The sequence below is a fragment of the Beta vulgaris genome, chromosome 9 (assembly GCF_026745355.1).
Source record: "Beta vulgaris subsp. vulgaris cultivar EL10 chromosome 9, EL10.2, whole genome shotgun sequence".
Taxonomy (NCBI): Eukaryota; Viridiplantae; Streptophyta; class Magnoliopsida; order Caryophyllales; family Amaranthaceae; genus Beta; species Beta vulgaris.
Window position 1 is genome coordinate 54,984,790 of NC_079210.1, and position 12,254 is coordinate 54,997,043.

Here is a 12,254-nt window from a genome sequence, read left to right on the forward strand (position 1 = left end):
TAGTGTTTGGATAAGTTTATCATCCATGAATGTCAAGCTTCACGAATCATTATTGTACTTTCTTAATTGTATGGGGTCTTGCTATATTTACTGCTATGTGCCGGGTGACTAGAGGTTTCGGCCCATCGGTCTCGTATTATGATAGCGATATATTTATTTTCACTTTATATAATTGGGGAAATGATTGAGATATTAATAGTTAAAGTTATGTCAAAGATCAAGAAAAAACAAATATTGCAAATTGTAAGGAATAAACTTTATCCACCTAGTGCGTGAATTATTACTTGCTAGCCACTAATATTAGTGGAGTCTAACATAATAGAGTAAATATATTTCTATCTACTCAGGACCTGTCTTCCCAGTTTATTTTCAGTTCAATTTAGTTCAGTTCAGTTATGGTATCGAGTAGATGTATTAATCTTCTATTATATGCACTTATATGATGAGTCAAAGTTGTATCTCAAATGAGAAGATATTGTGGATTCTATTACTCTATTTCAAATTGGTAAGTATACTATGTCAAAAGCAAAAAGAACGAATTTGTGATTTATAAAAGGGTTGCTTAGTAATTGGATTTAGATCTTAATTGTTGAATAAGACCTTTTAAAATCTTTACTAATTGAGTTAATTATTTGGATGAGAGATGGATGACCAGATTACCACATGTAATGTGTGAATTAACAACAGTGAAGACAAATACAGTACAAATTGCATATACGAGCGAATTCAATTTATAGAAGAGTTTGTCTTGTAATAGACCGCCTATTTTTAAATTAAAATTAGACAAGGGTAAACCCAATATTTATAACAAAATTAGCTCAATAATGATTAGGTTAATTTCTTTCGGTGACTAGTTTAATCCATTTAGTGACTAGGTCTACTTTTATATTAAAATTAGACTGTCTCTTTTAAAAACTTTTGTTTATAGAAATACTGAATTGAAATGCATCCACATTCTAGAGTTGACAATTTAGGTAAACAAAACGTGTTTGCATTTGATCTCCAATTTACTCCGAGTTGTTATCATAATATATCAAATACTCATCTAATTATATCAAATTCAAATCAGTTTTGCGTTCGTGTTGTATCAAGTTCGCGTCTCCTTAAGAGCGTCTTCAGCACACGTTTTTAAGTAACTTTTAGTGTTTTGACAAAAAAATAGTAGTGTTTGGTACGTTAGTGGTGTAAGTAGCTTTTAGTGTTACAAGTAGTGTTTTAGTAGTGTTTGTGGAAAGCTACAATTTGTAGCTTTTGGGGTAGCGTTTAGTGGTGCATAAATTATATATTATAGTTTTATTTGAGTTTTTAATTAATTATTTGTAAACAGCTATTTTGACAGTTTTTTTTACCGAACATAATTAATTATTTGTAAACAGCTATTTTGACAGTTTTTTTTTACCGAACATCACTATCTTATACTGCTACTTGGACAGATAACCGCTACACACCAACCACTAACAGCTAACAACTACAACTACAGCTAAAAGCTACTACTACAGTTATTGTTGCCGAACACGTCCTAAATTTATGTCGTTTTGATTTCCATTGTGTCAAGATATTGAAAAACTCTAATGTCTAGGTTAGTACTTCCATGATCCATCCCACATGAAGTCAAAACAAACATTTACCAAACTCTAGTGGTGTCAAAACAGGTTCATAAACAGGTTCTGGGTATACCCACGGCGAACCAGGTCAGACCCGGACAGGTCAAGATTCTGATTGTCAGTGCCTCGGGTCATGACTGGTCAGGTTTTGTTCAACTGGGTCGAACACATTTGAATCATTAGATTCCCGGGTGCCGAGCAGGTCTGAACGTTCCGTTTACAAGTCGATCCATTCCGGGTATAATCGCCCTTTGACATTTTTTTAGCCGGGTTTGCGAAGGTCGTATTTAGGTTCCATGTGCGGTTGAGTTAAGTGAAATGTACTCGGGTTGAATTAGTAATGATCTTACTCATCTTAGTTCGATCATTGTGAAACATCGGGTCCATTCGCTATTGAACGCCAATTAAACTTCGGGTAACTCCTGGTGGGGTCATCTTGATTTTGTTATGTATTTTGTAAACGAATCATATTAATAAAAGTATTAAGATCGATATATATATACATACATATATATATATATATACATATACATATATATATATATATACATATATATATATATACATATATATATATATATACATATACATATATATATATATATACATATACATATATATATATATATATATATATGTATATATATATATATATACATATATACATGTATATATGTATATATACATACATATATATGTATATATGTATATATACAGTGTGTGTGCGATAAATATATGGATGACAACGAAAAACCAATAAAAGCACTATATTGATTACCGTGATGTTTAGTGTATTCTCTTACTCAACCCTTATTTCGAATAATCAACTAATAATGGAGTAGAACGACACTTCATATGTTTTAATATTATATACTATAACCAACGACAATAATAACGAGTAGACGATCAATTCCAACTTCATATAAATGGTTTATTATTATAAGCATTATGATTGATATATAAGTTTGTAAATAACTATGATGGTCATGAGAATAATAATACTAATAAACACAAAGCGACAATGATAATAGGTAAAAATACAAATGATAACAGTAATAGTAGCAATAGTAATATAAATTAGAACAGAAATACTAATAATAACAATACAATATAAATACTAATATGTTGAATCATTTTAATATAACATTGATATCAAAATAATTGTAAAACCAATCTAATACTCTATTGATTATAAATTAGTATAACGACTCATAATATGTTATAATACTATAACAAATGGCAATCATACATTCATATATTTACAACGACGGTTCATATGAGGCCTAAGTGATTATAACGAGGGTTCATATGTTGCACAATAATAATAGTAATCAATTATACCACCAAATCATTCTCCCCTATAAAAGCTAAATAACTTATATTAAAGTATAATCAATTCGTTAACTGTTAACAAGTAACAACCATAAGTAAATAAGCTGACAAATAATTACTAGTTACTAGATAGTACTCCCTCTGTTTTTTTTATCATTCCTACTTTGACTTTGCACGTTTGCCAATGCACGTTTTAAAACTTAAATATCTTTCATTATATATTAGTAAAAATTATAACGATTGAATTTTAATAAAGTACTAATTGAGACGAATCAAACAAGACCCCACATGACTATGTTTTTTCTTATAAATTGAGAACATTTGAGAAGATTCTCTCTATGCATGAATAGTGTCAAGATTCTAAGTGAGAAAGATAAAAAAAACAGAGGGAGTACCTTGTTAGTTGTTAACAATCATATGGTAACTTAACACTTAGTCAGTTACTCTTAGTCAACTCGTGTGTGCGATAAATAGTTATGATGACAATGAGAACAATAATAATAATAAACATAAATTATAAGAAGTTAGTATCAACTCAATGAAATTCATATAAGTTATATCGTTACACAATAAGTTCACTTAAATAGATATAATTTAACTATTACGTAATTGGGTGATAGTTGTGTACGTAACACCATAAGAAGTATAATTGATAAGCAAAAGTATACGTATACTATAACACATCAATATAATTATATTGTTATACTATAATTCACGTAAATGACTATAATAAACATTAATTAAGCAAGTAATAGTTGTATAAGTAATTCAAGTATAGTTTCATAAGTAATGACCTTATAACAATATAGCTAGTATAAAAATTAACTGGTTAGCATTTATGCTCATTACATTATAAAGATTCAAGATAATTTTTCAAGTATATACTTATATGATTGGTTTATTTGTTTTATGATATGAATTTTTGTTATTCCCTAATTAATTTATGATAAACGAGACTATGAAATAATTGACCCGAGAATAGGGACATTGTGTATGAAATTTGGGTTTAAGTTTTGGAGTATTGTGTTAGCTGTTTGGGATAATAATTCATTAATTTAGTAGGACTATTTGTTTTCTTAAGGCAAAATCCAATACAAACTAAGGAGAAAACCTAAACCCTTAGATCATTAAAATCAATGGCACATAAAAAAACAATACAAAGCACACAGATCATAAACATTAACCGTTGGATACAAGCCATAAACCAAACTGAACCGTTAGATCGTATCTCAGCCCATCTCCATATAAAGATCAAAACCCTATTTCCTTCCCCCTCTCTCAGCCACTGAGCCACCCAACCCCAATTCTTGAAACTTTTTTTTTTCATCTCCCACACCTACATTCTATCTCCTTCTCACTGCATTCTCCTCGTGTTATCTCTCTCCTCTCTAAACTTACTTTTGTTTTCTCTGTCCATATATCTCAGCCCTTGAATCTTCGTTTTTTATGGCGAAATCGCAAACTTAAGTGAAGAACCAAATCGGATCCAAAGCGAAGAAGTTTTGAATGTAATTTGTATGTCTTAGTTTTACATCTGGATTATAAGATAATTCTAGGTCTCATCAGGTTTATGTAGATCTAGAATTTATAAGGTTTTTTGGTAATAGTTTTTTTTTTTTTTTTTTTTTTTTTTTTTTTTATCTTTTATGTTTTAGATCTTGTTTTTAGGAGAACTCTGAATTTCTATTGTTAATTTTACATCTTCTGTAAATTGTAATTAACTTCTGTAATTTCTATTGTTTTTATGTTAAGGTTCTTTAAGTGTGAGACCATTTCTTTATTAGTATCAAATGAATCTTGTTGTTGTTGTTCCGCACCATTGGAGGAGGAGGTTGAGTGTTGTTGAGTTGTTCTTCCTCCATATTTGTGGGGTTTTCTGGGTTTTGTTTTGGTGGGTCGGATGATTCTTGCTTTCTTTTGGCTAGTCTGGTAGTAGCAGTACGAATATTAGTAAGACCATATCGAAGAAGGTTGAGTTCAAGATCTGATTGTTCTTTCACCATTTTTAGTTGTTCGCCATTTTCTTCTCTTTTCTGCAACCTTACTTTTTTTTTTTTGGAAAATTAGTCGAAAACGATCTTCCTCATATGATAAAAATGGGTTACCATTTTGTATTTTGTATTCCAAGTTTGATATCAGTGGTACCATTATTGAAAGAAATTGAAATTGCGATTCTCACTACTCATCTATTCTTCATTTAGTTCACCCTATCCGGTTATTCAATTGTTTGGAATTTCTAATATTTGGACTGTTAAACTTTAAATTTAAAAGAAATGCATAAAAACTTAAAGTAGAAACGCATAAAAAAATAAAGTGGTGAAACAGAAAAAAGAATTCCAATGTTAACTGAACATGTATATACATGTGACATTTTTTTTTTTGATAAAACATAGATAATACATAGATAATATATGTTAAATCAAAACAAGAGAGCAATATGCACAAGTAAATATTAATGAAAATAAAAATATAAATAAGTACATGATATTTAAAGTTTAATCCTTAAATTAAATGTAATTTAATTTTTTATTTAATTAATTATTAAATGTAAGCATTTTTCAATTAACATATTTTTTTGATTTTGTAGATATAAAAAAAAATTGAATTTTAGTATTATCTGGTTGAGTACGGTCGGGTTCGGGTTTGAAAGCAGGTCTGTCTGAACAGGTCAGGATATAATTTTGCCGGGTGCCGATCAGGTTTGGGTAATTCCAGGTCAGGTTTCGGTCAGGTTTGAAGACTGACCCTCACAGGTCGAACCAAGTTCAAGTCAGGTCAGAATCAGGTTGACCCAGCGGTCAGATCTGTTTCTGACACCACTACCAAACTCCCTCTACTCGATTGTAGCAAAACGGTAATATATTAGCAACAACAACAATACTCGTACCAAAATTAATTTTGTTTTTACTTCTGTTTCCTAATTTAGGCTTAGAACCACTAAACCATAACTTTCTTGGGCTTAGCTTTTTTTTGTTAAAACCTGTTTTCTTCACACTTTGACTGCTTAATATTCCCATACACAACACCACCATCACCACCTCGGAAATTTACCCTTTTTCTCTCTCCTCTCCATCCTTCCTCTGTAGAGTTAAAAACATAGGAGAGAGAAAAATTATATCCAAACAACATTCACTAGAATTTATAGAACCTTCCTTTTTTTACTCCTAGATAATTCTCCTCCTACTTTTGTGCTCTTTTTTTTAGTTAGTTTAGTAAATAATAATAATAATAAGAGCACTAAAGTAATAATAATGGGTGAAAAAGGAAGATTTGATGGAGAAATTCAACTTCCAGGAGGGAGTTTTTCTAGGCTATTATTATCATCTGATGATGTTGAAGATAAAACTTTATGTTTACATTCTCCTCTGTTTTCTTGTAATACACCAAAAATGCTCTGTTTTGGTGATTTTAACTCCAAAATTACCCCTAAAGTTACACTTTCTACTGTAAATGATAAAATTACTGTTTCTAACTCCAATGTTAGTTTCTCTTTCTCTTTCTAAAATTTTATTTATGAATTTTATGAGTATAGTTTTAATGGAGTTTATTAATTAAATTCCTTTTGTTTTTTGGGTTGCAGAAGAGGAGAAATGGGTCGGGTAAAGAATCCGGGCATGGGTCAGGAAACGGGCAGAAACAGAAGAATGGGATGATGAAGAAGAATAAACCAGAAATGGGGTCCACCATTGTTACTACTTCTGTACCTGGGCATGCAAAGGTTTCAGCTTTTGCATGCATGCTCATGATTATTACTTTTATTACAATTTCATCTCATTTTTAGTTTTATTTTTGTTTTTAGGATGAATAAAATTACTAAATTAGTTGGAAATGTATGTTTTGTTGATGTTTTTAGGGGAGGAGAGAGAAACTTGGTGAAAGGATCAGTGTATTGCAGCAGCTTGTATCTCCCTATGGCAAGGTTTTTCCTTTATTGTTTTTTATCTCTGTGTTGCATTTTTGCTAATTTTGAAAATATAAGATAATATAATTGGTAACAACGTATTCTTGGAACATAATTGCATGTGGAGAATACATGTGTTGGAAATACTTCCTCTGTTTTATAATACTCGCTACACTATTCATGGTAGAAAATTTCACATTACTTACTACACTTTTTTTTTAGGCAATAAACTCTCTTTTATCTCTTTCCTCTCACATGGCTTGCTTTTCTTTTTAAAAATTGTCTATCTAGGAGTCCGTGAATTAAGAAGTGTAGCGAGTAATATGAAAGGGAGGAAGTATAAATGATGTTTTCATATGGGTACGTTATATAGAACTAGGGTCTTGTATGTTCAACTTAATTTTACTTGTTATCGGAAAATAATTTGAGGAGAACACACCCTTACTCGTAACTTTGTAAGTCATGATATTAAGCACAGTTTTATGGTTTAATGCAATAGGTTAAAAATGGGTTGATGTTTATTTTTCGTTCTTGTATTTCAGACGGATACAGCTTCTGTGTTACATGAAGCAATAGGTTACATAAGGTTCCTACATGACCAGGTTAAAGTGCTTTCTACACCTTATTTGAAGCGCTTGCCGCCTTCGCCATCTGCTCAACAATCCATTCCTGTAAGTACCCAAACTGATAAGTGATAATCCCTTGTATGTTAATTCAATGCCATGAGTATGATGAGAGGAATGTTGATTTTGAAAGGAACCACTATTATTGATCGTTTGTTTCATTGAATTGGCACCATTCCCTTTGTTTTTGTTGCTAGTATTGTCTTTTTTCACCTAATCTGGTTGTGTGATTGGAGTCATGGAGTCATGTTTTGACTTGTGCTAGCTTTCTTTTTTCCTGGTCTACATATTGTGATTGTGCAGGAGTATTTGGAAGTACACTATGGGGGGAGCATGAGTGACTTCTTTCACATTGGAATCTAGATAATTAAATTATAATTTATAAACCAAACTAATCTAGTCCTTATTATTGGACTTATCAGAACTTATCTGAATTCCTTATCTAAATAGTTATTTGTTTTAAGAGTGAAAAGAACGCACTTTTATAACCGGAAGGAACTCATTCAAAGTTTTTATTAGGACATATCATAACGTGTGTGTATGTATATATACTTTTTAAAGAAGTCAATATAAGTCAAATAGCTTACTTTTGAATTATACAAGTATGAATCCATTCAATGTTTAGTGGTTAGTATCTGTATTTTCAAAATATTAAATTTATAATTTATATTATATTAAATTTAGTAGTAAAACTAGTTATTAGGCCCGGGCTATGCCTCGGGTAAGAAAAAACTTCATTTATTAATATAATACTTTATGATAATAACACTAAAATAAAACTTAGCTAAGTGGTTAGCACTTTAGTATATGTACTTGAGGTCTTGGAATCATAGATTACATGAACTAAAACTCCTTAGGGAGAGCGCCACGTGGCACATTATCTTGTTTTCGCACGCTTTTTAATATATTTGTATAGATATATGTTTTTGAGAATGCGAAAAGACTTCAATGTACTATGTTGCATTGTGGAAACTTTGAATGCGAAAAGACTTCAATGTACTATGTTGTGGAAACTTTAAAATGACTTATCTAGCACCTGAAATTAGGCTGAAAATGGGACGAAAGATACGAATTATTACATACGAACTCCTTCAATGATTATGTGGTTTTAGATCGAATGACTTGGAAGAGTTGAAGCTTTACATATCAATAATTTATGTTGATTATTGTAGATACATAAGACGGAATGGACTTTATTGAGGGGTTTCTCTTCTTTATTGTCTTTGAATAAGCATTGTATTGGATGTGAAGCATACATGTAACATATTGCAAATTTGAAAGAAATAATAGGGTAATGTAGATCACTTCTGTCGAACTTTGCAATGTGTTGTATCGACCACCGTAAATTAAATGGACCGCTGTCGTAATTCACTTATACTGTTGTAGGACGAGGGCGGAGCAAATGCAAAAGCGAATTCAACAGAGGGGTTAAGGAGCAGGGGGCTATGCTTAATTCCGATGGAATCCATGTTCCATGTCGCAAATAGCAACGGTGCTGATTTCTGGTCATCTGCTACAATAAGATCATCAGGGTCATCAGGATAATACAAAATCTTCAAGTATAATAGTAGTAGTTATCCTACGTATTTTGTGAATGAACTTAACTACTTAAGTACATGAAGAAGAAATGTAAATTTTCTCCTGCACATAAAGCAGAAGCGGTAATTGTCTTCTTTTGCTTAACGAAAGGGGTAAATGTTTTGGCAGCCAAAGGATAGTTAGTTCACTAGTTGGAACTTTTATGTAGCTACTTTAAACTTGTGAAAGGTACATAGCAATAGATACATCTGCTACGAAGTTTTCCATGGAATATACCAAGATAGGTTCATCGGCAACCAGCAGGTGCAGTAGAAATTTTTAATTTATCAGAAGTTGGATGACCTCAAAGAAACATTCACCACATTGAGCAAGTACAAGATGAGACTCAGATCCCAAAAAAATGTGCGTTTGGGGGTAAAGTCATTGTTAGTTACGTCAAATTTAATTTTCAACTTTTGCTGATTCTTTTTGAATTAAACTAGTTTTTTTTCCCCTGGCGATGCCTCGAGTTAGTTACAATAAACAAATATGTTATTATTTATATTTCATAGTTTATTTTGCTACTTTTCGTATTTTTTATCCATTAAGAAATTAAAAAATTCACGTCACGATGTGATAATTAAAAAACATTTGAAAGCTTTGAGTTTTTTTTTTTTTTTTTTGTAAACAAAGCCCTTCATTACTTAAATATTAAACTTAAAAGTTTTACAATCCGATAATAATTGTTCAAAACAATAACTAGGGGGGTTGGGAAAGGTCCTAGTTACAACACATTCGTCATTTCCGATCCTAAACTCCTTGACGATGTTGTCAGCCACTTGGTTGAACTTGCGATTGCAGTACTTAATCAGAGTCTCCGGGTGCTTTGTAAGGCACAACCTGCACGTATTGATGATATCGACATATAAATCACAATGACCTATTTGAAGAAGCTCAATGGCAAGTTTACAGTCAAAATATATAATAGCCTTATGGAGGTTTTGGGCCTCCACAAGGTACAGGGCCTCCAAGATCGCAAGAAGTTTAGCTGTAAGAGAATTGTTAGTGTAAATCTTTTTCCCCAAGCCCATAACCCAGTTGCCATGACCATCCCGAACCACCCTTCCAAGCCCAGCTACGTCCAACAGACCAACAAACGAAGCATCAACATGAATCATAAGGTAGTCCTGAGGATGGGCAAAGTCCATATGGATTATTTGGACCATGCTATTTTTCCTCATACTATTGGCTACCCTGAGCTAGGCCCGTGGCACGAGCACACAAAACTGTAATCGGAGGGGTGTCCCGCCCCTGGAACACACATTTAATTCTATCCTTCCAAATCTCATGACATACATAGGGGAAAACACATTTCCAAGGAAGATCTCGAAAAGACTCATTCGAGGTCATATGTTCATGGATCCGCTCTTTAAAGTCGACCTTGTGGGACACTGGCATTCCAGGGGTTCCCCAAATCTCCCGTCCTTTCGTACAATCCCTGATAATATGAGCACCATACTCAACCTGTTCTTTACACCTAGGACACGATTGATCCCGAATCATTCCCCTCGTGGCAAGAAGGTGTTTGTGTGGGATTCGGTCGCGCCACAGTAACCACATGAAGAAATTAACTTTGGGTTCGGTTGGCCATTTCCAGATCCAAGTCAGATCTTCACTATCCTGGGCCTGGTGGAGTAAAGAGTCATAGACAGGCTTTAGCATAAAGCCTTTATGGTCTGTAAATTTTGATGTAAGCAGATCCTCCGAAGAGTTTTGAAGAGGGGTAGGCATATTGAGGATACGACTAACGATGCAACTGGATAAGGTAATTGATAGCGTTGAGAGATCCCATTGGTCTATTGAGATTATGCTATTGACTTTCCTAATGCTTTCCTCAACACTCAGGGGCCCCTGGACCCAGCTACGTAAGGGACCAATTCTAAGCCAATCATCATGCCAGAAATATATGTTTCTGCCATGCCCTAAAATCCAGTGACTATGTGTTAGCTTTGAGTTTGAAAACAACCTTAAAAGGAATTGTGGTAAGAGAATATGACATCAATCTTTAAGTTACGTAATAAGAGTGCTAAAGATGTACTCCCTTTTTTTTTTTAATTGCTACATTTTCTTTAAATGATTGTATTTTTTTTTTACTTGCCACATTTTCCTTATCTAGGGTACTTGGCCCACCATAAAGTAACTTCTATTTTTCCACCCAAAGATACTACAGTTCACTTTTCTCATTATATTACATTAAATTGATTAAAAAGTACACTCCAAAAAGCTTGAAAGTGACATTGTATAAATTATTGTGCATACAACAATGTAACAATTAAAAAAATACGGAGGTAGTATATACTTGTTAAGTCTTTTTAGTTAGCTACAATTATTACAAGAGTTTATCATATTTTATTTGAAACATTAAACAACAAAGTCATAGTGTATTGATGGTAAAACTCTAACTTTTCATTTCAAAGGTTAAATGTTCGATACCTTGCACTTAAACTTTTTTTTAGAAGTGAGGACTGAGGAGTGCACATAAACATAAAACATTTGCATTAGAAATCTGAGGAGAGTGTCACGTGGCACATAAGCTTTCTTTCGCACGCCTTTTAATATATTTGTGATAGAAGTAACGACATATTATCATGTCGGTTGTTGTTACAATTTCTAAATTAATATTTCATTTTCTTAGTACGTAATATACCATGTCTCGTTAAAAGAATGTTAATGATCAAAGTTGGTTTTGTAGTAACACATACAAAAGGTACTCATTTTAGTAGTAACAAATACATCAAGTGTATGTGTGGTCCACATACACCGAGTGTATGTGTATCATCTCTCTACGTGCACGAGTTAGTCTTGCGTGGACCTGGTCCACAATAATATTATTGTGGACCAAAACCACTTATTTAACATAATGTCTTTTTTTTTTTCATTCAGTAACCTTTTTAAATCTTAAGTTACACATTTACTATCTGACATAGTGACTGTTTTTTTTGTTTTGAAAAAAGGAAAATGATATACATACCCCTGAGGGCTATGTATAAGAAGCTTAAAATAGAAATAAAAATTTGAATCAAGCATTTATTAACTCAAATGATGTGAAATTTTGTTATGAATTCATAAATTGTTTTCATTTTAAGACATGTATTTGTAAAAATTATAAAAAGTATATATTAATAAAAATACATGTTATGATGAATCTAACAAGATCCCATATGATTATATTTTTATCTGCGTATACAAATGATGGTCAAAGTGAAATTTATGAAT

The 12,254-nt window shown here is 32.1% G+C and overlaps 1 protein-coding gene across 1 annotated transcript; it reads left to right on the forward strand.

Moving 5' to 3' along the window:
- Positions 1-5,810: 5,810 nt before the first annotated feature.
- LOC104904933 (transcription factor bHLH113) lies at positions 5,811-9,270 on the forward strand. The gene is made up of 5 exons (XM_010693353.4): positions 5,811-6,415; positions 6,517-6,654; positions 6,790-6,855; positions 7,380-7,508; positions 8,847-9,270. Exons 1-5 carry the CDS (start codon positions 6,188-6,190, stop codon positions 9,003-9,005), a joined length of 720 nt encoding a protein of 239 aa, XP_010691655.1. The 5' UTR covers positions 5,811-6,187; the 3' UTR covers positions 9,006-9,270.
- The last annotated feature ends 2,984 nt before the right edge of the window (positions 9,271-12,254 follow it).

Coding starts and splice junctions, on each gene's coding strand:
- LOC104904933 (XM_010693353.4), top strand. CDS start 6,188: ATGGGTGAAAAAGGAAGATTTGATGGAGAAATTCAACTTCCAGGAGGG. Junction 6,416..6,516: donor TTACTGTTTCTAACTCCAAT/GTTAGTTTCTCT, acceptor TTTGGGTTGCAG/AAGAGGAGAAATGGGTCGGG. Junction 6,856..7,379: donor TTGTATCTCCCTATGGCAAG/GTTTTTCCTTTA, acceptor CTTGTATTTCAG/ACGGATACAGCTTCTGTGTT.